General features: G+C 39.0%; 1 protein-coding gene across 1 annotated transcript in view; it reads left to right on the top strand.

The window, feature by feature from the left end:
• GPR176 (G protein-coupled receptor 176) overlaps positions 1 to 24,467 on the top strand; it is a 38,661-nt gene extending 14,194 nt beyond the window's left edge. The window contains exons 2-3 of the mRNA XM_007433426.4: positions 18,496 to 18,748; positions 19,983 to 24,467. Of these exons, the coding sequence (XP_007433488.4) occupies positions 18,496 to 18,748; positions 19,983 to 21,093 (1,364 nt within the window). The 3' untranslated portion in view covers positions 21,094 to 24,467. The remainder of the gene's footprint in view (positions 1 to 18,495; positions 18,749 to 19,982) is intronic.
• The last annotated feature ends 3,460 nt before the right edge of the window (positions 24,468 to 27,927 follow it).

Here is a 27,927-nt window from a genome sequence, read left to right as displayed (position 1 = left end):
GGAGTGATAGAGCAGAGCAGTTTATAAACCTTTTAATGCAGATGCTCATCAGAAATATCAGCAGGTAATGCTGATAAAACTGATCACCCAAATAAGCAGATAGGAAGGTGAACTGAAAGGATATAATATATATCAAACTCTGAATGCGCTGGCAGGTGAACAGTTGTTCATATCTAGATTATTGCCCTAATAAATCCATCAAGCTAATCTCATGTTCAGAAATTTAATCTAAGCTCAGCATATATTCAAGTAGACTCACTGGGAGGATAATGTCAGAAACAACAGGTGAGAGATGTCAAAAGAGGAGCTGAATTACAGGAAGGTTTTTGCAGCTATGCATGCTATGCACAGAAAATCATGGAGGCTCTTGCTGACCAATGTCATTACGGGGATTTTGCTAAGCCCAGAAATAGCAACATCTTGTCACCACACCTGAACATGACCATACAATATCGAGCTCCCTCAATTACAACCCTTTCGCCCTGGCGTAGTCAAGCCTTTCTATACCTCTCTATCTTCTGGTCCTCTGTCTTCAGCAGGCAGTGCTCTCAAAGACTAGCTGAAGGAGTCTTTGTCTGGGCCAGAGTCTGCTGGATCCAGGGGCTCGGTCGCTCGCTTGGCCCCACTGCTGAAGCTCAGAGCCCGATTCTTGGAACATCTCCTCCTAGTTCTCTTCTGTGGCTGAGGAGGACTTACAAGACAGAGCGATGGCAGTATATTCTCATGAGATGTGAAAGCTACTCACACAGAGTCAGGGAACCATTTTGGACCAGTGGGCATGTTTAAAATGTTGAGACTATAGAGGATGTTTTAACACGGTGGCTGCCTTGGATGGAGTTTGCATATTCACAAAATGTCTGCCATAATAGGTGAGGCAAGTCACAAAGTACCCAGTTACCATCAGGCAAACTGTTCCCTGTCACTTCCTGTAATTTTGCCAGGATGTCCTCTATCACAGCAGTTTATCTCCCCCCCCCCTTCTGAATAAATAGCTATACTTCCAAACAAAGTATTAAGACTATAGTAGCTAATGTTTTCATTTTTAAATAAAACCTGTGGGGCCCAGAAGCATTCTTTGAGGAAAAAAAAATCACTAGTGTCTGACAGTTTGCTTTGCAAGTTTTCGATAAAAAGGTTAGGGTATCATCTTTTAGGGCACCAAGGAAGGTATCTAGTAACATATCTGTTCCCATAAACTCTGTGTTGCCTATTCCTATCTTAACCTATACAACAGTTTTCCTCAACCTTGGCAGCTTTCAGATGTGTGGACTCCAACTCCCAGAATTCCCCAGGCAGCATGGCTGGCTGGGGAATTCTGGGAGTTGGAGTCCACACATCTGAAAGCTGCCAAGGTTGAGGAACACTGCTATACAGAACAAATCATCTGTCAGTATAACCGTAATAAGTTACATAATTTCAGTCTACTGATTATCTGTCAGAGGCATATGAAATAATTCTGTATACAGTGGTACCTCTACTTATGAACGCCCCTACATACGAAAATTTCGAGATAAGACCAGCTCCGGCCCCAAAAATTTACCTCTACTTACGAACTCGCCTCGACTTACGAACCAGATCCGTGGCCATTTTCCCTGCTGCCACACGGTTGCGGCTTCCTGTGGGCGAGATCGTGGTAGCAAGGAGACGTTTGGTGAGGCTTGTGGTGTGTTTTGTGGCGTTTTGGAAGGTGTTTGGTGTGCTTGTCAGCATGGCTCCAAAGAAAATGCAGAGCAGGCTTGACAAGAATAAGGCTTTGAAGAAAAAAGTGATGATCAAACTTAAGAAGGACATTATAGAAAAGCACGATTGTGGTATTCATGTGACTGATCTGGCCTCAGAGTACAAGATGGCGAAGTCGACCATCTCGACTATTCTGAAGAATAAAGATGCCATCAGAGGAGCTGATGTGGCAAAAGGAGTGACAATCTTAACGAGGAAGATGACACAAGTGGTGGAAGAGGTGGAAAAGCTGTTGGTGTGGCTGAATGAGAAACAGCTGGCAGGTGATAGCGTGAGTGAAACTATCATCTGTGAAAAAGCCAGGAAGCTGCACCGTGATTTACTGCGGGAAAACCCCTCTACCAGCGCAGCAAGTGAAGAATTTAAAGCCAGCAGAGGCTGGTTTGAGAAATTCCGCAAGAGAAGTGGCATCCACAGTGTGGCAAGACATGGTGAGGCTTCCAGTTCTGACAAGGCTGCTGCAGAAGCCTACAAGAAAGACTTTGAGGACTTCATGAAGGCGGAAGGATACGTCGCTCAGCAAGTGTTCAACTGCGACGAGACAGGGCTCTTCTGGAAGAAGATGCCATACAGAACTTACATCACGCGGGAGGAAAAGGCACTGCCAGGGCACAAGCCCATGAAGGACAGATTGACCCTTTTGCTGTGTGCGAACGCAAGTGGCAACCTGAAGATTAAGCCACTGCTCGTGTACCATTCCCAGCCCCCTCGTGCATTCAGGGATCACAATGTGAACAAGGCCAGTCTGCCTGTCATGTGGAAGGTCAATGCGAGAGCATGAGTCACAAGGCAGTTGTTCATGGAATGGCTGCACGAGGTGTTCGCACCCAGCGTTAAAAAATACCTGTCTGAAAACCAGCTGCCTGAAAGGTGCCTTCTCCTGATGGACAATGCCCCGGCACACCCTCCAGCCTTGGTGGATGACATGGACGCCGAGTACGACTTCATAAAGGTCAAGTTCCTCCCCCCCAACACGACACCTCTTCTGCAGCCCATGGACCAGCAAGTGATCTGCAACTTTAAGAAGTTGTACACAAAGGCGCTCTTCACCAGGTGTTTCAATGTCACTGAAGAACCATCCTTGACTCTCAAAGAGTTTTGGAAAAAACATTTCAATGTCCTCCACTGCATCAGCCTAATTGACAAAGCCTGGGAAGATGTCACCTGCTGGATCTTAAACTCAGCCTGGAGGAAACTGTGGCCAGAATGTGTCGCTGAACATGAGTTTGAAGGGTGTGATGCAGAGGTAGTGGAGGAGATTGTGTCCATGGGCAAGAGCATGGGTCTGGTTGTGGATGATGCGGACATAGAGGAGCTTGTTGAGGACCATAAGGAGGAGCTGACCACAGAAGAACTTGCTTAGCTCCAGAGTGAGCAACAGAAAGCACTTGGCGAGGAGCATTCCACTGAGGAAGAGGAGGAGGGGGAGGAGGTGAGCAGTGATGTGATAAAATCCATCATGCAGAAATGGAATGAGTGCCAGGATTTCATTGAGAAGCACCACCCCAACAGAACTGTGACAGCCAGAGTGTTGAACATGATGAACGACAACGTGTTCTCTCATTTCCGGAGGGTTATGCAGCGCAGGAAAAAAAGAACTGACTTTAGACAGGTTTTTCCCCAGAACTGAGCCTGCAGCTAAGAGGCAAAGAAGAGAGGAAACCCCTGAAGGAGATCTCCCCGATGTCCTTTTGGAGGGGGACTCTCCCTCCAAACAATAACTGCCTCCCCATTCTCCCTCTTCATACTGTGCTTTTTTTCATGTTTTTGTGGTTTAAAAATAAAATGCATATGTTTCAGAACTGTTTAACGGTATGTATTTACATTGAACCTTATGGGGGAAATGTGCCTCGACTTGTGACCAAATTCGGAGGGCGGGTTAGCTGTATTTACATTGAACCTTATGGGGATATTTGCCTCGTGGTGCGACCAAATTCGGAGGGCGGAACGGATTAACCGTATTTACATTGAACCTTATGGGAAAATTTACCTCAACTTGCGACCAACTCGACTTGTGATCAGAGTCACGGAACGGATTAAGTTCGTAAGTAGAGGTACCACTGTACTTTTTGGAATTATTTATTGTATTTTTCAATAAAACTCTCTGTTTTTGTACTTTATATCAGCACCACAATGTCTTGGAAGCATAGATATTCCCTTGGCTTTATCTTGTTCCCAGCCCATGTTTTAAATAATCCTATGCTGCTCATTCCTGTTGCGAAAAAGAACCCTTTTTCCTGCTTAGTTCAATACTCAGATGCGGTACAAAAACTTTGTTACATTTTGCCCCCTTTGGGGGAGTGTGTCCATATGGCACAGCCAGCCCTGATAAGATGCCTCTATCAGGAGGAAAGCAAATACATCCCATTGGCTATTCATTAACCAATCAGTGTCCTCAAATGCCCTGGTGAGGACAATACAGTGCATTCAATGAATCAGCCAGGATAGTACCAAGAGTCAGGACAACGTCTCACTGTCCCAAGAAGATGTTACGTCAATTTGACAGTGATTGACTTTGTTCAGGATTCCTAGTGAGTAGAGATTACTGCAACAGCATTATTTGAAGTTCAGCTTTCTGTTACAGTGAACATACTGCCCTTTGCTGAAGAGCCCTGCAAAGAAAAAAAAACTTCTAATATACTGTATATTAATACTTTAATACTTCTAATATACTGTATGTTGGGCAGAAATGGATCTAGTTGCTTTAGTTAACTTACCTTTCACATATATTATTTGAAGGCCAGTCCACATATTGGGTGGATAAAACTTTGATTATTGGCTGCAAATATAAGTGAATTGCTTGTTTAAATGTGCCCCTATTAATAAAGCTCCGTATACAGAGAGAGCTATTACCTGGGGAGAAAAATGTGTCAGTATAGCTTTTAGGAACACATAGATGACCATTGTCTTCTCATTCAATCTACAGTATGAAAAGGCATATTCTAGAAGCTTTTTTTTTTTAATCTCTTGATTTGGGAATGATATAAAATCATCATCATCAGCCAAACTTGTAAGGTAAGTCAGTCTTATTTATCCAGTGTTCTAGATAGAAATCTACAACCAGTAGCCAAATGCTGCCTAAGGTCTTGTCTGCAGAAGAATACCATTGGTGATTTCTTGGCTTAAATCTTGTGCTTTCAACCACTAAGTCATCCTGCTCTTTGCAATTACTTATAATGGAAAACTGGCACCAAATTGTTAAAAATGTACATTCAATAATCAAGAGCGTTAATCTGGGAAAATTTCAGATTTTCAGAAATGGTAGCTGTGCGGCTTGCAATAATCTGCATCACGTAACATTCAGGTTCTGGGCATGTCCAAGAATATGTTTTATTGCTAATGAAAAATAGTTAAAACTAAAGGAACAAATAGTACTCAAAACAAGCAATTGTATCACTCTTACTTACAAGTGATTGTTTAGTTGTAGTGTAATCTATTGCAATGACTTTTTCAGGAGAGAATATTATATTGAAGAAACAAGTCAGTGGCAATATGTTCAGAAAAAAAAACTTGGCTGAATTTTGGGGGAGAGAAATTAGAAATAGCAGTTAATAAACCATAGAATACCTCAGGAAATATAAGCTGTGGCTAAACTTGAGTCATGTTTCTAAAGTTATGGATTTGTTTTCATTGTTCTACACCAGCCTGCCCCACTGGGTGTCATCAGGTATTTTGGACTATAAATCCCATAAGCATCAACAAGGCAGAAACTATGAGAAATTGTCTCCGTGTGATTATTATTCCACAAAGGAAGCTTTTCTGCATCAAAAGTTCAGCATAGATATTGGCATTCCCTACATGTATCATTTTCATATTGCTGCCAGAAACATTTATGAGCTTTGCTATAGTTTGGAGACAAATCAAAAGCTGAGAACTGCTGTGGTGGACAAAGTATGATAGGCAAAAATAGATCACTATATAGAACAGTTGCCACTTGGAGACAGTTACTCTGGGTATTTAATTTGCTTTTCTAACCAAATTCTAATTTTCATTCAAGAGTCTGATCAACACAAAGTACTTTCTGTAGATTTCCTTCCTAAATATAAAATATCAGTTACCACATTCCTTTACTGACTGTAGGCAGGTGTTCAAAGAATCATGCCTTCTTCTGAAGCTGTCACAGGGAAACATAGCTGGGTGTCATCAGCATATGAATAGCACTCAGCTTTGAATCTCCTGATTATCTCCCCCAGTGGTTTTATGAAGTTATTTTTAAAAAGTACCTCAGACAAAATGGGGCCCTGAGATACCATATGATAGCTGCCGTTTCAAGGAACAGCTTTCTCCAAGAGACACATTTGAAATCTACATCAGAGATAGGAACAGAATTATTGCAAAGCTATAACCCCATTTCCAAATTGCTTAGGTTTTTCAGCCTGGTATCTTGCTCACTGGTATCAAAAGTCATTGGGAATCAAGAAAAACGAACGAACGCATACTCCCTGGTCAGCTCCACAAATAGATCAGCTATAAGACTGAGCAAAGGTTCATCCTCTGAAACCAGCTTGACATAGGTGAAAAAAATCTGCTTCTTCTAGCCTCCCTGAAGCTGAGAAGCCACACAGTCTCAGTCACATCACCCAATCGTACAAGTGTATAGACTGACCTAAAATTTCCCATCTCAGAGGGATCCAGGTTAGGCTTCTTAAGAAGAGGTCTAAAAATTAATTTTTATGACTTCTAAACAGGAACATAATTCCCTCATTACATTTGCAGTAGAATATTCACCAAATTATATAAAGCAAAGATACTGGAAGCAGAGTGGAGGACTGGTAAATTACTAGCATCTTGGCTGAAACAGCTGCAACAGTGTAAGAACATCCAGGCTAACGTATATAATGATTCTAATTTAATAAATTCACAACATTTTTATTTTTATTCTTGACTGTATAATATTGGGTAAAATGAAACCAAGGAAGAAATTATTCAATTTTTATGAAACTCCTTAGTTAGCTGCAAACGTATCCCTTGAACAAATTATAGATATTATGAAATCTACAAAAACAGAATGACTCCTGATCCAGATGGATATTCGACTTAGTGGGTATATATTGAGTTCTTTGCCCCAGTGTTATTGGAGATCAGTAATGATGCATTTTAAAATAGTTTCTTTCAACCTCTTTCTGTGAGAGTTATATAAATCTGATTTTGAAGTACACATCCTGCTGACTCTGCAAGCTCTCACCCAATTTCCCTGTAAAATGTTAATGCAAAAATTTTGACAGTAAACCTGGCACAGAGATAACTGACAATATTACTTGATTATGCTTCTGGCACACCGTTGGTATATGTCACAAGAGAAATTGTCTAGAATGTATAAAGGCCCTTCAAATTCACATTGGAAATGTGAACAACAAGAAGGGACATTTTATCATGTTTGGTGGACGTGTAAAAAAGCTAGAAAATTCTGGATTCAAAAACAAACTGATTCAGAGGTTTTAAAGATTAATATACAATTGATACAAATACAATTTGGGATTAGTGGATAAACGGTTGGAAAAAAAGTTATGGAACTTTGTTTTTGTACATGATAACTGCAGCAAGATTATTATATGCAGAAAGATGGAAAGATTCGGCACTAACAATGGAGAAACAGTTGGTGAAGATGATGGAACTTGCAGAGATGGCCAAATTGACGTCTTTGATCAGAGAAAAGACAATATGTACATTTATTGCTGACTGGAAACCCCTTATGGACTTTTTGTGTGAAACAGAAAAAAAAATGAACTTATGATTTATGGTTTTGCTGATTAGACAGGATAGATTATTAGAAAAAAGAGAGTTATATTGTAACCATAGAGTAAGAGGTAAATGTATAATTGTACTTGTAACTGCTGTAAGTTACTTCTTTGTATCTTTTTTTTCTTTTCTGTTTTACTTTTTTCCCCCTTTCTTGCACTTTTAGCTTTCTCTTTGATTTCTTTTTCTTATTTTATATTAGTTTGTATTAGATTTTATCTTCCTTTAAAAAAAATCTTTAATAACAATTATATGAATGTATGTATATAAAAATGCTTCTGGCACAATCTAGTTTTATAAAAGGGCACAAAGCTTCTGATATTAGATTAACTGACATTCTGGATGCAGAAAAAATGGTATCTGCAGTGATGGTCTTTTGGTTGAGGAAAATCTGTTTGATATATATTCTAGTACAGATGTTTTAATCAAGTTTTATATAAATATAGATTTCCTTCTTTTTCATTCATTGGGTTAACATGATGTTCTATTCTATTTGCTAGAGTTATTAAAAACTGAATTATCTCTTCAGCTATCAAAATGTCTTGTGGAACTCATCAAGGATGTTCTTTATCTCTTGTTTTTTTATTTTACACTGGAATAATTGACTGCTTTATTAAACAAATGGAAGACATTTTCTGTAACAGAAGTTGAAAATGAACCATTATTATATGGTGATGACTTCTTATTTATTTTTTTATTTCATACAAACATTTTTATAGCACCTGATTGACTAGACCAGCGGTTCTTAAACTGTTTGACCCAAATACCCCTTTCCCCAGTCTCAAATAACATTATTACCGCCCCCGCCCCCCAAAAAACAGGCTCTGTTGTTTTACACAAGCATCTTGGCAGGGGCAGTCCCAAAGCTGATCCCTGACTCACAAACAAGCAATTAGAAATTGCTCCATTACCCCCAGTTTAAGAACCACTCCACTAGATTATTATGCCTTATTAATAACTATGCATTTTCTATTCCAAAATGTTGTCCCACAGTTTGACAATTTATCAAGTTATTTAAGTAATTGGAATAAGTCTCACATGCTTCCTATAGGCTCATGTTTCTATGGAAATTTGTAAAATGACAGATTAAATTGTTATTTGAATTCTTTCAAATATCTGGAAGTAATTATTCCAAGTAAATTTTCTTAATTAGTGGATGTAAATATATGTGATCCTCATTATTTGCAGTTTTGCTATCCATGGTTTCATGTAACTTCAGTTAGAAAAAAAAATGCTGGACCTCAGTATCATTTACTGAGACCTACTTTGGTGTATGGTTGTGCTTCATCCACCAATATGCACATCCATACCTATCTTTTCGGCAGTCTGCTGGTGATCTCACCATCAGACCATCCAGTCCCAGTCTTTCAGCTGATCTTTGCATTGCTTTCCCTTTTTCCTTCCCATGTTCTCACCCAACCCTGTACTTCCCACCATGCACTCACTGATCTTTGAACCACCTTTACTCTCAATTTATATGAGTCATTCTGTCAGGTCTAGCCCAAAGAACTCCAAGAGACGATGCAAATTTAGTTCTACTATGTTTATTAGCTACAACCTCTAGACAGAAAATTTCCCCAGACTGAAACCTAGCTCCAAGCCAGCCAGCCACAACACTGTGAATTCCTCAGGGAGGTGCCAGCCTCATCCTCTTGAACTTCCCACACCCCTGCAGCGAACTAAGAACACGCTTATCTCCATGCGCCTGGCCTTCATAATTCCATTCCATCACACATCCCTCGTTCCAAACTTTCCACTTGCAGATGGTTGCTCCTGAACAAGAAGGTGAATCTGTTGGACAAGTTAGTTCATGGGGACAGTGTGCAACTGCTGCACATCATTATTTATTTCTATTTATTATAACACTTGTATACCACAGGACTCCACACAGACTTGAGGCAGTTCACATTCAGTCCAACAATAAAACCATGCAATTCAACAATCTATCTAATTAAAACAATAATTCCCTCCTATAGTGAATACTCAGTGACATCAAATACTCCCTGGAACAGTTCCATCTTGACCACCTTTCTAAAAACCATCAAGGTGGGTACCATCTAAATTTGTGGGGATGTCAGCTCTACAGAGTAGAGGTCAAGAAACGGACACCTCAAGAACTACTGGTATGCTACTTTATTGTTGTATGATATAATAATAGAATTTTGAAAGCCTGCTAGGTTTGTCTCTTTTCCTGTCTTATACCATGCAAAATCAAGGTGGGGTTGTACTTACTACTTTCCCAGGGCTCAGGTTTACCTTTCAGTCTCTTTTATCAGTTAATGACCCTTGCATTATTTTGCCAACATCTCTGTCTCCCTCTACAGGTGATAAGGTATTCCATAGGGGCATATACCAAATACATGTTTTTTTTTCTTCCCTTCCTGAATCTCACATGGGGATGGGGGGGACTCTCAGCATCCCTAAGATGGATGTGCACACTGGATGGACTGAGACTACTCAAGATAGGCTGTCCTGCATGTACTTAGGAGCCAAGCAATTGTGATGTCAATCAGCCCACTCCATACAGAAAAATGAAGTCAGAGTCCATATGAGTACCATGTTCAGCATGTCTCAGGGTTTAAAGATGGCATTCCATCCACATGATCCCCAAATGAAACACATAAAAAAGACAGCCTTTGGCTAGAGGTCTAAACCTGGAGGAATGCACTATTAGGGATCAGTCTGAGTCAGAAACTGAAGAGCTTGGCTAATCTGAGCCTCAGCCTGCACCACAGGATGAGTTAGCTTAAGAAAGGATACCTGAGGAGACACAGGTGCAGGATCAGTCAGATGATTCAGAGCTTGAGCTAGGCAAAATCTGGAGCCCAGCAACATGTTGCAAATTAAGAACAGAAGAGCAAAGGAAGTCAAGCCATTGATTTGAAAGAAGTGTGACTCAGCAGTTAGACTGATAGTAGGACTGTATAACAGAGATAGCTTTTGTGGTTGATTCCTTGTGGCAAAGAACATTCAACTTTCCTCCCTTTGACTCTTTCTGCATACTGTTGGATCACCCAGAATCTTAGACTAGAAACAGATTGTTCTTAGATCTTCCTGAACCTGGGATTTGTCTCTCTCGTCTCTCAAAATGCTTTTGCTAAACCAAGCTCTTGTGCCTACACAAAGCTTTGAGGTTGCAGTATGTTTGTGTTACATTGGTGAAAGATTTGAGCTATTAGGTATTGGACTCCAACTGTTAGATTGGAGAAACTTTGAGAGAGTGTCTGGAAAGTCGAAGAGTGGAACATATGAGGTAGCCAATTTTTAGCCCTACTAGGTAAACCAGACCAGGCAATCAACTCCACAGGAAGGCTAAAACTACCTTTACTGAGATTGGCTGTAATAACAGAATCTTGCAAATCTGATAGTACTTCTTATGCTCCAGTGACTTGGGAAGGTGTCTGACTGAGTTGCTTCCAAATATTATCTTGCTTCCCAGAACTTAAAGAATGTTTCAGCCATCCTTGCCTACCAAAGGTTCTTGCATATTTCTGTCAGGGTCATCTCCCTTACACTCTACACCAAAGAAGAGTATCCCTTTTTCAGTCATTTTTCAGGGATCCAGAACCTAACCTCTTCCCTCCACTTCTTATAGGCTCAAAATCTTGTTATCCATGGTTTCCTTATCAGCAGTTGCAGGCTGGAACAGATCCCCATGAATAGCATGGCAATCTTTGTATAAATCTTTTTATTTTACTTTTGAAGAAGGATATAAATAGAAGGTTGAGTCTATTGGGGGAAATGTTATTAACATGAATATTATTTCAAGGCTGATATATTTACTTAGAGATTTTACTTAGATGTTTTCTTATGCTAAAACCTTTAGTTATTTTAAGCAGATTCATAAAATACTAAGAATTTTCTATGGGTAGGAGAATCCTCTGGATTTTGTGTATCTAAGATGATGGAGGAGCAAGGAATATGTGTAGTCCCAGAAAAAATTATCTCACTTGTACATCGGATGTTTTCTGCTGCAGCTCCTATTTTGGCATTCTGGTATCATTTATTAGAAAATATTTTACTTGATAAAAACCTATTTCCTCCAGCATTTTATTTATTGGGCTATGTAATGCTTTGAATTTGAAGCAAAAGGTGCTTTAGAATTGGAGGGGGGGGGGGGAGTGCATGCATTTTGCACCTGTCTGCAACTCCTTAAACCAAATGTGTCTTTTCCTGGGATCATGCTTTTCCTGGGAAAAGGAGTTGTTGTGCCAACATGTTGAAAATAAGTGCTGCATTTGTGCCCCTGAATGGTCTGAAGCACTTTGTGTCTTCAAACTCAAAGCACGGCATATCTGTTGATTCTTCTCATCTCTGCCAATTCATTGAATATCTGAGGTTCCTTTCGACTGGGCTGTTTTCTAGTAGTATACATAAAATTAAATAATTGAAACAACAATGATCTTTGATTACAATCTCTTATATTAAAAAACAGCCTTTATCTCCTATCTAGTGCTTCCAGATGGGTTGGACTTTAACTTCCATAATTTCTGCCAATCGTGTTAGAATCTCTAGACCAGTGTTTTTCAAACTTGGCAACTTTAAGATGTGTGGACTTCAACTCCCAGATTTCCCCAGCCAGCACTGGCTGGAGAATTCTGGGAGTTGAAGTCCACACATCTTAAAGTTGCCAGGTTTGAAAAACACTGCTCTAGACCAAGCATGCACACAACCTGGAGCTCTTAACTTCCATTCAGTGATCCAAAACTGACAGCACTTCCCAGAGCCCTATAAAAATCATGTGCCGTAGATTATGTAAACAACAAGCTATGAAATTCCCTCTTATCATTGATAAGACTGACTTCCTTGCCAGTTCATAGGAAGTTTTGAGAAACAGAATCAGAAACAAACATGGAGTTATATTTCTTTTAAATTGAGCATGTTCACTTGCTAAAATACTTGCACCTGTACCCTGTTTATCTCAAATCTTGCTAGAGACCACTCTGGAGACATATGCTTGGGCAAAAAAATCACGTTGGGTTCAAGGAACTGGCAAGGAACTTGACAAAGGCAGAATTTATTAAATACATGAAGAGTAATCCTATTAAGTGCATTTAATTGTAATTAAATTTATGTTTTCTCCAGTCTCCACCCATTCATAATAGTACATATATTATGAATATGTTTTTATTACATTTTTGAAAAATCATATTTATCCTTAAGATTTGGAAAAAAGCACTCTTGACACAAAGGCAGCAGGAAGTGAGAATTTACCCAGGTCTAGTTATCTCTGTGCTAAGGAAGAGATGGGGAACATTTTTCCTGCTGCAGTAAAAATCCTGTTTAATATTCTTCCTCCAAGGAGTACTCTACTAGTCTCAGGGAAGAAGAAAACATGCCTACTTTCTTCACTTTCAACTAATCTTTATGTAAAACTAAATATACTGTAACTAAAGAATTTTAAGCTACCTGTCAAGGTCATTATAGCATTATAGCAAACAAGATAGCATGTATTCATGAATGAGTCAGAGTTCTTGTTCTTTTGCTCAGTGAGGGAGAAAAAAAAGTCAAGTTGCTTTAGAACGTCTAGAGTTTTTCATTTGTCATGTTAGACATAAAGCCAAAATGATTGAGTCACAGTTAGTGATCTAACCAAAGAAAATTATTTTAGCTTCATGAGATTATTGTTGCTATGGTAACTGATGAGCAGCTTGTGTTGTTTGTTCCCCTTTGAAGTTGATGCTAATGGATGAGTACCATAGACTTAATGGTCAGAGTGAGGTGGGGAAGGAATAATATATGGGAAGAGCTTGCTTTAACCATTCAGAAGGGGGTTGATCTGTTCAGAGTTAAGCATTTTAATTTCCATTTTTTTCCCTGGTGAGAGCCAAATGTGTGCTTAAGGCTGCAATTCTAAGCACGCTTATATGAGAATAAGTCGCTGAACATAGGAAGGATTTAATTATGAATTATCAAATATGTGCATGTACTTCTTTTGTCTCCTGCTGAAATCTATGAGGTTTAAATGAGCTTAACTTTCTTGGTTCTTGTCATCAACCTTTTTAAATAGTGTGATCTTTGCAGGGAACAGCCTAAATGAAAAAAAAGGGGGGGGGGTTCGTTTTGTAGAATACTTATGTGACAACTCAGACTATTGACCAAAATGCCTTGACTTAAAAGAAACCTCATTTCATGTAAACCTTTACTGAGGCTTTTTGCATTTTATTTGGTGTGTTTCATTTTCTTGTACCTCCCCCAAATCCCCACTGTTGTATCAGGATTGTTTTTCCTTCCTGTACTAACATTGCTTTTCCCTAATGCCAAGCAATTTCAAATATTTATATGTATCATGAAGAACAGCACAAGGAGACAAAACAAAACAAAACATTTCCACTGCAATTCTTAAAAAAAGTATCTCCACTAATACACAACTGTATTCCAAAATTTATCAAATCATTTTTGCATGCTGGAAATAGAAAAACACGTTGGCTTCATATTCCTTTGGAACCACTTCACATGTTTATTTGAAACAGTAAAATCCCACTGCATTATCAGGCATCTTATTTTCACATTAGCCCCATTAGCCTAAAAAAAAGCATTAGAATTACTAACGATCACCATCAAAGATGGCCCTCTACCATGATAATAATTTCCAAACAAGAAAGTTTTTTAGGCCAATACTCTTATATAAAACAGTTGCTTTTGTGAAAAAGGACTGGTAAAATGACTATTTAGGGATATTTTTCTAAAGGCATGATTCAGCCTAAAATGAGTGTATTATTCGATAGAGTAAGTTTAATAAGGCAGACCTTTACAGTTATCTCAGGAGACAACTATTCATTAAGGAAGATCACAGCTGATGTAATATAATGTAGTACACAAATGATACAGAGAAATTAACTGCTACATGCATAATTGAAATAAACTGAAATAAATTATAGCACACATTGAAAAGAAAAACTCATGACTGATTTTGGCTAACTTTCCTTAGTCTTTCCCTTCCCGACAACAAGGGGAGATTAGTCAATAAAAAGAAAGATAATAAAATGTAAAGAATAGTAAAGAAAAATAGATGTTTGATTGGCTCATAATCCATGATTTGAAATGCAGAGTGGGTTTGCTTGCTTCTTTTATTTGCTCAGGGCACAGCCAGATGACTGCGCTAAAGTGTTTTCTTCTAGCCAGTGAGCCAGCAGAAGAGCATGCTAGCATAAACTGAACTGGCTCATTGTTGATCCTTGCTCTGCCTCAGTATTGAGACTAACAGCAGAGCTGTCCTAATTGTTTTAATATGGAACAACTAAAGGAAAGCAACTGATGGATTGCCCTGTCTTCATTTCTCCTCCAATCCAGGGTTGCCTGCCAGCAGGAAAAACAGCCACAAATGGCTCTCCATAAACTGTGGTGGGACAGGGATGGGTGCATAAAACAGCTGGTTTAGCCACCTGAAAAATTGCCTGATAAGCAGGTCCTAGGCACAGGGGTCTTAAGAAAAAGTGCTAAACCTGTGTCAGAAAAGAGCCTGGCTGTAGGTGCAAAGGATGGGTGCAGAGTGAAGTGGAAGGGAGCAATCAATCGCAAGATAACTCCATTCTTATTGTAATGGACAGAAGGAGTAACCTTGAGGAACAAAAGGAAGAGCCACAACCAAGACAGTGGTCAGATGAAAGAAATTTGAGTCCAGGACGGAAATGTAATTTGAGAAAGCGTCTCAGACTTGACCCTCCCTAGTTCTCATGAACATATAGGGAGGGAGGAGGGAAACGTATGCAGACTTGCAAGATTCTGTTACTGTAACCTTATAATAAAAGTAGTATTACCATTCATAACTTTGGTTTCCTAGTCTGGTCTGCCTTGAAGGGCTGACATCAAGATAGCATGGCTGGCAGCCCCCATAAGTAGTTCATGGAGTAAGCAAAATGGCGTAGGAGTATGCAAAAGGTGCTACCCCCTCTCCCCCCCCCATGTAATAAACAAAGTAAAAAGTATGGCCATATGGTATTCCTATCATGCACTTTCTGGTGACAGCTGGTAGACCCTGATTCTCCTTCCCAGTTTAAATCAATCTTCTGTGTAGCACAGGACTAGTGCTTACTCTCAAGAATGCCTGCTGTTTTTTTAAAACACTGAACAATAAATGTATGTTTAAAGAACAAATCTAGCACTTTTTCAAAAGAGCACTAAACATACATACACACACACACACACAAATTCTAGGAGTTGAAGTCCACCCATCTTAAAGTGGCCAAGGTTGAGAAACACTGCTTTAGAAAGTACCAGTCAGGCATTTTGTGACTGTGGAAGCCAAGTGTCCAGTCTCTCCGTCCAAGCCATAATGGCCAAAGAGGACATTGACACAGGGGAGTGGGTGTGTGCAAAGCAGCCTAAAATAGCCAGTGGGAATTGGGCAGATCCCAATGTTGTGGAACTGTGCTAGATTGTGTCCACAGCAAAAATTGTGGCAGAAGAGGGAAAACATTTTGTTAATCCTATGTAGCATCTTTGTCAATGTCATTCTTGTAACCTGTTATTTTTAAATCCGTATGTAAAACAGTCCGATTCTCAGTTGTATCCTCTTCTATCTCCTCCTCAAAACCCATTTTTATAGTATCAGACAATCTTAAAAGGAAGTTCTGGGTACATCGTTGCCAAATATCCTTGAATTCTTCCAGAGTTAAAATACTTTTCTCCATTCTGTATTACAGGTCTTCTCCTTTAACTGTAATCTTTCGTTCTTTCTGGTTGCCTTTACTAACCAGCCTTCAAAGTCTCCTCTTATCATGTTTTTCTCTAATCCACAACATTTTCCTATGGAAAGATTTCTTACACTTAACTTCAAGATGTTCATATGTTTTTAATAGGATTTTAAACCACAGGAAGGATTTTTATAATTAGTTTCAAAATCTTATTTCCAATCTAGCTCCTTAGTCCATTTAGAACTTTCCAAAATCAGTGTTCTAATCACCCTTTTGCTGCATATTTCCAAATAATTTCTTTCTTTAAGTTCTTAAACATATATTTTTTTCGTTGAGGATTGAAGGAGATTCACCCAGTGAAGTGAAACTTGTCCTTCTGAAGGTTCTTGGTATTCAAGAAGCAACTTACAAGCCATTTCCAGAAGTGATTAAGGGAGGAAGTGGGCGAACCTGGTATCCCTTTGAATGCTCCGAACCACAGCTTGGGCAAAGCTGACTCTCCCAGCTCTCAGAGCTCTAAAAACCACCAGAAACCGCTGTTTTACAATCTTGTCACTATGGGTGATCCCAGGTCCTCCCCTTTGTCCAGGAAGGAATTTTGAGGTGCTGATTTGTTCATCAGCTCCTCATCCTGATGCGGTCTTTGGCTCTGCTAAAAGCAAAGCCATCTTCAATTCGCCATTGCTTCCCCAGAAGGCCAACCTTACTGGTGTTTCAAAGGGGCTTGAAGACCTGGCTCTTCACACAGGCCTGTAGTGAGCACAATTGAAGCCCCCTTTTCTTCTTTTTCTTTGTTCTCATCTGGGCTTGTTATCTCTGCCATCTTTGTTCTTTTTTGTTTTGTGTTGTTTTCTTGTTTCAATGTTTTTTTTTTAACAATTTGTAAACTGTCCAGAGTTCCTGGGAGTCTAGCAGCATATAAATGTAATAAATAAATAAACAAACAAACAAAAGGAACATTAAATGAATAATTAAATATAGGCGTATTGCATTGAGAATTATTTTCCTTTCATGTTGATTGATAGGAACTTGAGGGCTGCTTGAGAGGGATGGAAAACAGACAAAGTAATCTGGCATTATTTTTAAGAGGGATAAAATTGTATCTAATAATAAATGCATTTAAAATGATGCAGGCAAGTTTCATTTGTTTTCCCAATGGAATTTTTGTCCTTGCTCTTTGAACCACTTTTTATAAATAGTATCTTCAGCTAGGCCATAGAGAATTTTAAGTAATAAAAACTTTATCTTCATTACATATTTAGCTGAGTAAAGGACTAATTCATATGTGCATGGTTGCAGTGACAGGCATCAAGACATTTCTGGTGTAGCAAAAACTGTTAGGCTTATACTAATTCACATATAATAAATCATGGTTTGTATAAACATGATTTGTTAAATAAGCCACAATTGTCTGTATTCATACATTAACCCATGAGTGGGTTCAAATCTTATACTAAACAAAAAATTAACAATAGTTTCCTTTCCTTTGCTTGATTGGGAGGCCCTTCAGAGAGTCACTCATGCCCTGATCACCTCATGGCTTGACTACTGCAACATAATCTACATGGGGCTGCCCTTGAAGACTGGTCCAGAATGCAGTGGCACAGGCAGTGATGGACATGCCTTGATATGTCCATGTAACACCTCTGCTTCATGAGTTGCAGTGGTTGCCAGTTTGCTTCCAGATGCAATTCAAGGTGCCAGTCATGATCTATAAAACCCTATATGTCTTAGCGCCTGGTTATTTGAGGGACTGCCTGTCTCCCATACCATCCGCCTGGCTGATTCAGTCCTGCAGGGTTGGCGTGTTCCTGGTTCCTTTGATTAAAGAATGCCATCCACTGGGACCCTGGAAGTGTGCCTTCTTTTTTGTTTTGTGTTGTTTTCTTGTTTTAATAATTTTTTTTAACAATCTGTAAACTGCCCAGTCGCAAGGCATATACATTAAACAAACAAGGAAGGAAGGAAGGAAGGAAGGAAGGAAGGAAGGAAGGAAGGAAGGAAGGAAGGAAGGAAGGAAGGAAGGAGACACACCATGTACAGTTAATATTAAACTGTTCTATTCGTTACATTAACTGCCACTTTATTCAGAAGTTAGAACATTTTTGGAAAGTTTTTTTTACTGAAATTATAACTGATGCAGCAATCCTATTTCCCTACTAGAAAGCATCATTACCCCTTAATTCTGGGTAAATATGTACAGAGTTAAATGTGATCCTAGTTTGAGAAAGATAACCAGACATATAATTGTGTCTGAAATGATCTGTACTGCTATTTGCTGCATAAAATGACATAATGAACTGTATCATTATACACATCTTTCTTAATTTTAGTTTGATTTTCTTAATTAATAGTTTGATTTTTGTTTCTGTTCATCCAGGAAACATTGTGGTCTTGTGGTCGACATGCAGGACGTCAGTTTTTAAGTCAGTAACCAACCGATTTATTAAGAACTTGGCCTGTTCTGGGATCTGTGCCAGCCTCGTCTGTGTGCCTTTTGACATTGTTCTCAGTACCAGTCCACACTGCTGTGGGTGGGTCTACACCATGATCTTCTGTAAAGTCATCAAATTTTTGCATAAAGTCTTCTGCTCAGTGACCATCCTTAGCTTTCCCGTCATTGCTCTGGATCGGTAAGACAGTAAGATTACTCATAGATTATTTTTCAACTCTCATCCTTTGTAATTCAAGATGGACAAATCTGTTAACTAACTTTCCTCTGATTTTATTTATTTATTTTGCCTGTCTTTTGTTTGTCTTATTTCCATATCAACTTGATATTTTTTAAAAATAAAAAGATTGTATACACAATCAAAGTTAAGCAACTTGTGAAAGGAGTTGCACCGAGACAGAGAACTGACTTATACAATACGGGTGCTGGCTGTTCTTTTTAAATGGCTTTAGTAATTTAGCCTGATTGGTTGTTTGTTTTAATCTTCCTAATCACTAACATGTTAATTTTCCTGTGCATTTACCATCCACAGCAAGCAAGGAAGATAATTACACTTTTTAAACTACTTATCAAGAGATATTATGGATTCTAAGTCTCAGCCTTATTGCCTGTAATATCTGTAATAACAATATTTGAAGGGCTTGACAGAAGCTCCTTTTTGATTTTTCACTAGCTAATTAATACTGCCCTTATCTATTCATTGGTTCCCATCACTAGCAAAGTTTACGCTGGATGGGTTCGTCTTCTAATCATTTATTGAATAAGTCACAGCTAGCTTAGCTAAGGTTAAATCATAATCCATGGTTTATAAACCACAATGGTTGTTGATAAATTATGCTAAGCCCAGAGGAAGAAACTACATTATGTCTTAATGTGATATGTGAACTGAGCATTGTGTACCAGTAGTGGAATTTTTATGTCACGTGCAACAATTGTGTATTTTAGCAAATCGACTCTTTCTGTACTGTAGCAATCTTCCTTCTGATGCATCAATGAATTATACAGCTTGGCTGGAACTGCTACATTCTAAGAAACCTGGTTGATTTTATTCTATTCACAAAGCAGTTTGAAACAAAAGAGGTCATGAGACAGTGTAGAAAAACAGCAGTTTCAGGGTAAATTCTGTCCCCCATTATTGATACTAGTTGATTGATACTAGTTGCATTGGTCATTATTTCATGAAGAGTTAAATCAGTGGGTTAAAAAAAAAAGTGTACACCAGATCTAATATTGGAACATCTTGAATCCTGACATCTCTGATAATAGTTCAAGTTTAATCTAAATAATAGGTCAAGTAACAATATTCTGTATATTTAACTATTTGGAGATGGAGTCTAACCTGGTAGAAGTAAGAAGGAATGGTGTTTCTATATCCCTTATAGATATTTCTGCTCTCTCCTTTGTTTTTTGGATAGGTACTATTCAGTCTTATACCCACTGCAAAGAAAGATATCGGATGCCAAATCGCGAGATCTGGTGATCTATATTTGGGCTCATGCAGTGGTGGCCAGCATTCCAGTCTTTGCTGTGACCCATGTGTCAGACATATATGCTATATCCACTTGTACTGGGCCCTGGAGTTACTCTATTGGCCGTTTAGCATATGTTATCACTTACAACCTTACCACTGTGATTTTACCGGTGGCTGTGGTATTTCTCTTTATGGTCCTCATCCGCAAGGCACTGAGCGCCAGCCAGAAGAAAAAAGTTGTTATAGCTGCCTTAAGAACCCCTCAGAATACAATCTCTATTCCTTATGCCTCCCAGAGAGAATCTGAACTTCATGCCATGTTGCTGTCTATGGTTATGATTTTCATTTTCTGCAGTATTCCCTTTATGACTATGGTAGTTTATCACACTGTCCTCGATTCTTCTGATACCTCTGTCTACTTGCTTCTCACTGCTATCTGGTTGCCTAAAATATCACTGCTGGCCAACCCACTGCTTTTCCTTACTGTTAACAAATCTGTTCGAAAATGTTTAGTAGGGACAATAGTGCAATTACACCGAAGGTATAGTCGGAGGAACATGGTCAGTTCTGGGGGTGCTGTGGAGGCCAATCTGGAATCTCACGTTCGTTCTGGCAGCCAACTCCTAGAAATGTTTCACATTGGGCAGCAGCAAATTTTCAAGCCCACAGAGGATGAAGAGGAAAATGAAGCTAAATCTGTGGACTCCAGTAACTACCAACAGGAGGAGATACCCACAACCAGCTTAGATGTAGAACAAGCCCAGATTCAGAGGTCTGTATGTCCTGCAGTTGCAGATTCTGCTGCACAGATAGCTCCAGCTTTCTCTACAGAAGCAGAATTGGCCAATGAAAAGTATTCTACGCAATTGGGCTTTGGACCTTTTGAGCTGCCCCCCCAGTGGCTATCAGAAAACCGGAATGGTAAGAAACGGCTACTGCCTCCATTGGGAAATACACCGGAGGAGCTGATCCAGACAAAGCAACCCAAGGGTAGATCTGAACGAAAAATGAGCAGAAACAATAAAGTCAGCATCTTCCCGAAAGTGGATTCCTAGTCAAGGAAGGAGTTCTGTATGATGAGAGAAGACTGCCTTCTTGCATCTATGTGATCCTATGGATCTGTGCTAAGATGAAATTAAAGGCTTATTTTTGTGCCAGTTTATGTAAAAACCAAAACATAAGTGTTCCTTATGAATGGGTTTTGTTATGAACATCTATTTCCCTATTTCACAATACCCATTTCCCCCATTATATAGAAGACAAGTGGACTATTTTCCAAAGAGATTATTTGGATTATTCTTGCCCTACAGACTGCTTCCTCTACTGTGATCTTTAAGACTTTAAGTGCAGCAAGTCTGTACATTAGGGCTACCAAATTTGGACTGCAAAGATCAGGATGAACATGAGAAGGCAGCAAAGCAGCACCGAAAACTTGGTACCTTTGCTGACATTGAGTGGTCATTCTGAGTTTTGCTGTATTTTATGCACACACGCACCCACCCACCCACCCACCCACTCACACACCGATCTTACAGACTGAGATGTTCTATTAGTAGTTCAGTTATAGAATTCCAGGGAAAGGAATGCAGTGAGTATCTAGGAACTACCATTCCTTGGGATTCCATGTTTTGACTCTCATACAAAAAGCACTCAGAATCTTTTAAGGAGTGTTACATGACTTGGCAACTTGGAATGTCTTTTAGCAATTAAAAAGACCTTGAGCATTCCAATGATATTTTGTAACTTGGTAAGCATTTTGTCCTTTTTTTTACTGTTATTTTTAAGTATGTTAGGCAGGCTCCTGCTGTTGCAGTAAGCATGTGCTAAATCCATGCATATGATTTTAGATATGCTTCCAATAACGCATTTCCTTTAGGGACTGACTTTTACTGGTCTGAATCCTGCAAGCTTTTGATCAGTGGAGCTGCAGCAACCTGAGAGATATAATAATAGATACATTTGATAATGGTACTACATCAAATGGCCACAGCCAATGTTGAATATAGATATATGATCATTACATTTAATAATTACCATGCTCCCCGAATCTCTTTTTTTCTATTCAGTCTTTTCTCTACTTCTCATAATAATGTGTTCACCACTGTGGTAAAAGGGCACTAAGATGGTTGTTGCTGTTTTGTCTGGTATACGATAGAGCAGGGTTTCTCAACCTCGGCAACTTTAAGATGTGTGGACTTCTTAAAGAAGTCCACACATCTTAAAGTTGCCAAGGTTGAGAAATCCTGCAATCGAGTAAAGTAGGAATCACTGTGTTAATATTAGTCTTAACGCCTGACTCTATCACACTTGCACATTCTCAGTGGCTAATACATAGAAAACACTTCTTCGTTATGGCACTAACAAACCTTATAACATTTTTTCTCTTTCCTACCTTGTTTTTTTAAATTAAATTTTAATTAAATGGTATAATGTAATTATTTTGCCTGTGATTCTTCACCATTTGATTTGCTGAAGGTACTGCAGTTTATCTTGGTTTGTTGACAGGAAAAGAAAAGATTTTAAAATGTATTCTGGCTTAGATTTGTTGACTTCTTGAGGGGGGGGGATTCCAAGGGATATCTTAGTGCTGATTTGTAATACAGTAACTGAAGAGATGCAAAGTAGATCTGACCTAGGCTCTTTTTAATCAAATTGGCATGCAGATTATGCAAACTGAATATGGAAATACAGAGGAAAAAATCATGAATAATAAAAAATCATGAATAATTAATATTAGTTTTCTAATATTTTAAGACAATTTTAATCATTAAAAAAGCTTAGAAAGGCTTTTTTTCTTTTTAAAAACCCAAATATCCATTAATCTAAACATAACCTATAACTGAAATTTTCTCCCCAAGAACTGATTACAGCCAACTCATTGTGATACTGTTTTGGACAAAGTTGCTTAAATGCCATGATAAAGACTGAGACGTTTTGAACACTACAGGAGGGTTAGGAAAACTGAATCTCAGATACTGGAAGTCCAATTCCTAAACAGCATAGCCAATTACTAGGAATTTTGAGTTACTCCAACAGCTGGCGGACCACCACTTTATACAGCATATAAAGTGTAGCATATTATAAATAGTTCACAACTCAGTAATATTTGAAAATCATTCCTGACTATCTAATGCAGTGGTCAGCTCTACAGTATTGCACTTTAGAAGTCAAAGACTATTGCAATAACAATCATCTTAAGTGTAGCCAGACACTTCACTGTGTGTCTGTTTCCCCCTCTTCTGTATCATGACTGTGGGTTACTAACTATTCCAATGTAAGCCAATCTTGAAAGTCCTTTGTCTCTTCCAGTTACTAGTTTGCAAGCAATCTTCCTCCACCACATCCCCCCACTGCAAAATTGGCCACATCAATTCATTCCAAAGTCCTAAACTGATTCTATAAACTCAGACACTCCTGCTTTAGAATAGATAGCTTGTGCTTACTGAGCCATTGAATACAGTAGGATTCTGGATGTTAACTATTAGTAAATATTTTTACTTTTAACATACCATTTCCTGAAATAACTGCTATGGTTATAGCAATCATATCTAAATAGCACCATGTTTAACACTAGGGGAAAAAACAGCATAAGTGGAGCTTATAAGACAAAGGTGTTCTTCCTTAATTATTTTGAAATATCAAAGGGATCTACAGTTTCTAAAAATCTAAGAGTTATTTCTATATGTTACTGATGGTAAACTTTGCAATAAAATTTGTAAATAATTTATTACCGCCGTGCCAAGTTTTTCTGTTTCTTTGCGTCTCAATTTTTCATTATAGAAAATTGTTTTTTGTTGGTTTTGCTTTTGTTTAAATTCTTAATTCTTGAAAATATCTAATATATTTACCTGACTGAAGACATTTAAGAATTCTTATGCTTTAAGAATTGTTTTTAATCTGAACATTTGACAAAATACACTCTGATTAGCAAACTCATTAAGTGTTGCTAAATGGCTGGATACGTAGCTGGTTCAAAAACCACTCTGCTCGTCAGTGGTTCCTCAGCAAACTGGAGAATGGTATCAAATGTGGTGCTGCAGGGTTTGATCCTGAGTATTATTCAACATTTGTATTAATGACACACATGACCTAGTAAAAGACTGCTTGCCAGATCTGTAGATGTAACAAAGATGTATTGGATGGGACAGATCATACTATAGAATATGGGGGGGGGCATCTCAGGATCCCAGGACTGCATGAATTTCCCTACCTCCTGTATTTGGCTGCTGCTAGAACCACCTCTGATCACTATTGCTAAAAATCATGTGTGGTTTCCTGCCATTGGAAGTGGAAAAGACATAACCAGTACAGGTTTTGTTTTTTTGTACCTTCAAGTCAGTGTTGACTCCTGGTGACTGCCTGGACTAGTAGCCCCTGAAGTTTTCTTGGCAAGATTTTGGAATTGGTTTGCCACTGCCACCTTCCTAGGGCTGAGAGAGAATGACTGGCCCAAGGCCACCCAGCTGGCTTTGTGCCTAAGGTGGGACTGGAACTCACAGTCTCCCGGTTTCTAGCCTGATGCCTTAACCACTGCACCAGACTAGCTCACTAAGCAATACAACCTGAGCCCTAAAATAGGCTTATGTAAAAGAGCACATACAAAAACATGTATACCTTGGATTTGGTAGGTTTGCCCCTCTAGCTCCTTTGAGTAGGGGGCCCTAAGGCCTTCTCCCAGAATCATTACAGCACTCACACACACCTAGGGAAAGGAGTCTGTTCAGTAAAGCCTGCCACTGGCCACTTTTCCTAAAAAAAACCCAAAAAAACCCCCACTCTAGTGTTGAATTATACATAATACATAAAGAGGTGACTCTTCTTCTGCTTTGTTTCCTATTTATAGATTAACCAAGCAAGGAGATGTTTGTCTTTTCTAAATGAATGTCATGGATTTAGTCAAATACAAGTCTTTTTTAGGTATATCAAGGTTAAAGAACTAAGGAAAAAAAGCAAAAGAAAATAACAATGACTTCTAAAGGAATTATCCCAGCTGTTGCTCCTTCAATCAGCACCTGCCTGTACATACAAAGTACAAAGAACAAAGAACAAAGTTAGAACAAAGAATAGCAAAATATAACAAACGAACCATAGCTCAAAACATTTTCCCTAAAACAGTACCCAAAATTATAATCTGCACCTAGCTCCACTGTTTGTGACATTGCCATAATTTTCCTCAATCTCCAACCCAGTCTTTGAGCTAGTCCAGGAAGAGATGCTCCTGTGACAACAGGGTTGGATTAAGACCAACCAATGCCCTAAAGCACAGCCCAACAATGGTGCCCCTTGGCCCATCCCTTGCTTAACTGACAAGACATTAAGACTCAAACTTGGAAACTTTAGTCACTCACCATGCCAAAGAAAGCATTTTTTAACAATGCAGATTAAAGCTGAACATGGCAGAGAAGGATGTCAGAAGGATTAAACACCTTCCCTTGTTTAATCCTTCTCTTTCCAGTTTTTCAAACTGGAAAAAATGTACACCAGAGATCAGTGGAGGTCAAAGATATTACATTTATTCAACCCAAAGTTGCCAAATAACTTTGGGTGGCAGCCACGAAGGACTTCTCTTTGTTTCCCTTTTTATAGGGTTCTGAAGTTTAGAAATTTAGCTAATCATTATCAATGGAATGGAATGTACTAGCTTATTACAAACAATCTTAGAGCAGATGCCTCCTTATTTATAGCTGAACAAATGTCTCTTTATCTAGAGCTAAAGCAGAAATGTTTTAAATGGGCATTTCGTCTAGACATGTGTTTTTCTATGTGTAAGATTTATGTCTTCCCTTACACAGGTATGCATGGATTTTGCTACGCAATGCCTCTATTGTTTCTAATGGAGAAGCAGCTGCCAGAGAAGGCAGCTACTGTCTATTCACTACTGTCTATACAATCTTTAAACATAGAAGAAAAAATATTCCAGCAAGGACGATTACAAAAAAATCAACTAAAGTCAGGTGTGGCAGTGAATGAGTGAAGCGCATGATAGCTAAGGGGAAAAAACTCTGGTGCCGCTCTTCCCTAAGCATGGGCTTCTTGTGCTTAATGGTGAAGCCCACTGAAAAAGAAATCTTCCTGTTTCTAATTGGCTTTTCGGCATTATTTTTCAAAGGCTTCAGATGTCTCTGCCTTTTTGCCTGGACTGGGAGATCTGGTTTCCTTTAACCCTTTCAGTGTCTAAACCTCTTGGAATACGGTTTCTCCCCATTTGCTGTACTGTAACTTTAAAATAATTCATACGAGAGAACTCTCAAATTCTCCACAAAGGCATATGAAAAAAGTAATAATAAAAGCCAGTTTGCCTCATTACATCTCCTACTGCAGCCCACAGGTCTCTAAAAAATGCCAAGTCAAGCTCCAGAAATCAAAAATTGCTTCCTGTGCTCAAGAAGGCAGAAACAAAGTTCAAAATTATGTTTATAGGTTAAGAAAACAGGCTGAAAAATAGAATGAATTTAAAAGTGATAAAGGGAAAATTTGTCACACCGGAAACAAAAGTCATCTACTATATATGGGATAGGAAATACCCAGCTTGGTAAGTCTTTTGGACGTGTAGTACAATTAAACCTCATTATACTAGACCTCAGTGTAACTGACATTATACACTGTGAATCTGTTTTCTATGACAATTTATCTCATTTGCATAATGACACCGTTATACAAACACTGTAATTTGTGTAATTTGCATTAATCCCCCCAGTGCCCAATTCTCCAGTTCAATGGGCTTTCCTCAGTAACAGACATCACCTCCTCCCAATTAGCTAGTTAAAATGAAGTTTTTTTGTTTGTGTGAATGGTGGTGGTTTTGTTCTTGGTTTTTTTTTTTTTTTTTACAAACTGAACATGACTCAGTAAGTACATGGCAGCAAAAAGGTAATCGCAGTTCTAGGCTGCATTAGGACTCAGAGCAGAACAGTGTTTTGTCTAGGCAGGAAAAAGGCTGTAGTGTCAAAGCAGAAGGAAGATGCTGGGAAGACTGGGAGAGGGGCAGGCCAGCAGGCTGATGGCGTGTGCTGTGCTTGAATTCAAATGTGGCTAAGGGCAAGCAAGGTGGTGGGAAGATTGGTGGGTGGGCTGGTGCCCAGGCCACGTGGAGGAGAGGAGAGGGGGGGATGAAATTCTGAGCCGCAATGTGTTTATTCCAGTGTTGTCCAAACTTGGCCACTTTAAGATGAGTGGACTTCAATTCCCAGAATTCCCCAGCCAGCATGGCTGGCTGGGGAATTCTGGGAGTTGAAGTCCACTCATCTTAAAGTGGCCAAGTTTGGACAACACTGGTTTATTCTGTGTATGCCCAAAACACTTTTTTGTGTGTGCATACCTACCAATGAAGAACCTGAAAGAACTGGTCATTGTAATTTGCCTAACCAAAAATTTGCAGGATGTCCTTGCAAAAGAAATTCAATGTCTTGTACCTTGGTTTAAAATAATGTGATGAAATAAGTGTATGAAAGCCTCCCAAAATGTAAATCAACTGTGGAGTTAAATTTTAACTTAGCCCAATACTCCAAACAATTCTGCACCATTGGTCTGGATCATCTTACATTTCAATGGTAGAGGTGAAAGGGGCCACTGGGTCCAACTCCTTGCTCAGTCCACGAATCCAAATTAAAGCATTTCAGATCGTTGACTATCTAGGCCAGGGTTCTGGCTGGCTGGGGAATTCTGGGAATTGAAGTCCACCCATCTTAAAGTTGCTGAGGTTGAGGAACCCTGATCTAGGCTCTGCCTGAGCACATCCCATGAAGTGGATCCCATCACCTTGCCGTGTAATTAGTTTTACTGTCAAACAGTTCTTACATGAGGAACTGCTTTTTTGCATCAAATTAGGAGGCAACTTTAAACTGACTAGCTGAGAAAACTATGTGGAAATCCTTATACCAAGCTAAACA

The sequence above is a fragment of the Python bivittatus genome, unplaced genomic scaffold, assembly GCF_059951505.1.
Source record: "Python bivittatus isolate LINGU-HERP-01145 unplaced genomic scaffold, Pbiv_v1 ctg000480_np1212, whole genome shotgun sequence".
NCBI lineage: Eukaryota > Metazoa > Chordata > Lepidosauria > Squamata > Pythonidae > Python > Python bivittatus.
The sequence above is the reverse complement of the archived record's forward strand: the minus strand, read 5'-3'. Positions and strand labels throughout refer to the sequence as shown.